The sequence below is a fragment of the Galeopterus variegatus genome, unplaced genomic scaffold, assembly GCF_000696425.1.
Source record: "Galeopterus variegatus unplaced genomic scaffold, G_variegatus-3.0.2 Scaffold7402, whole genome shotgun sequence".
In the NCBI taxonomy this organism is placed as follows: domain Eukaryota; kingdom Metazoa; phylum Chordata; class Mammalia; order Dermoptera; family Cynocephalidae; genus Galeopterus; species Galeopterus variegatus.
The window spans coordinates 71,613-72,947 of NW_007733513.1; the positions used below are offsets into that span (position 1 = coordinate 71,613).

The 1,335-nt window shown below is 36.4% G+C and overlaps 1 protein-coding gene across 1 annotated transcript; it reads right to left on the reverse strand.

Moving 5' to 3' along the window:
- Window positions 1–659: 659 nt before the first annotated feature.
- On the reverse strand, window positions 660–1,322 carry LOC103607409 (olfactory receptor 52E8-like). The gene has a single exon (XM_008591915.1). The coding sequence runs from the start codon at window positions 1,293–1,295 to the stop codon at window positions 660–662; it is 636 nt and encodes a 211-aa protein (XP_008590137.1). The 5' UTR covers window positions 1,296–1,322.
- Window positions 1,323–1,335: the final 13 nt, after the last annotated feature.

Here is a 1,335-nt window from a genome sequence, read left to right on the forward strand (position 1 = left end):
TTGAATAATAGGTCAATTATGGGAAAGGTTCCATGTATGTAATGTGCCCAGAAAGGTTCCAAAGAGTTTTTAAAAAATGCCCCAATTTTTCTTCTTAAAAGACACTTAAAATGAAATTGTGTTAAAGATATCAAAGTCATGTCTTTTTAGCTTTATATTACCAAGATTTAGTTTGTGATATATAATATCAATGAAATTATGAATAAAAACATGTAAACAATTACAAAAGAAAGGAATATATAAAAACTATTTAAAAGTCTGTAGTCCATATTTGTAGATATATACATATCTATCTGCCTATTTAAAGAGTTTTATAATGTAATCAACAGCATTAACAATCTGCAAAGAAAAAGATGCATTATATTCCACATAATTCTGTCTAAAATACCTGGTCTGTAGAGGTAAACAGAAAGTAAATCATAATAAAACCTTCTAAATGAGTTGTCTTAAACTTTAGGTATTCCATACATTTTCACAGTGAACATTTTGACATTAATCACATTATATGCCCTGGATTTGGTGTCTGGGGAAATTATAATGTAATAATATATAGGTCGGAGGTTTTTTATTTTATTTTTTTTCCCATTGAAGCATTCTGTAGTTGAGAAACACAATCCCTTTACCCTAGATTACGATGCATGTCTCTAGGATCATTTATGTCAGCTTTTTTTTTGCAAAAAGATGCTTGAAACCCGCTCCCGGATCTGCTTAGTCCTCACTCCATAGATGACAGGATTTAGGGCAGGTGGAACAACAACATATAGATTGGCCAGGAGAATGTGGATGTATACAGGAACATTCTTGCCAAACCGGTGGGTCAGGTAGGAGAAAAGAGCTGGAGTGAAGAAGACCAGGATGACACAGGTGTGGGAGCCACATGTATCAAGTGCCTTGAGTCTGGCATCCCGAGAAGGAAGGCAGAAGACTGCTCGGAGTATGCTCACATAGGAGGTAAAAATCAGAACCACAGTGAAAAGCATGATTGATACAAGAAATAATCCAAATATCATGTTTACCTTTACACTTCCACAGGCCAGCCGAGCAATTCCCATGTGTTCACAATATGTGTGGGGGATTATATGATGTCCACAGAAGGGGAGCCTCAAGATGAGAAACACCAGAGAGATAATTGAAATGAAATTGACAGCAGTCATGACCACAAGGATGAGAACAATAGCTCTGTTAGTGAGAATTTGGCTATACCGCAGAGGGTGGCAGATGGCAATGTAGCGATCAAATGCCATGAAGACCAACAAAAGAGTCTCCATAGAACTGCTCATATGAATACAGAACATTTGGGTCACACAGCCCCCAAAGCTAATTTCTCTGAATTTA

Bases quoted from the DNA above. Each gene is read 5' to 3' on its own strand.
- LOC103607409 (XM_008591915.1), bottom strand. From the start codon at position 1,295: ATGTTCTGTATTCATATGAGCAGTTCTATGGAGACTCTTTTGTTGGTC.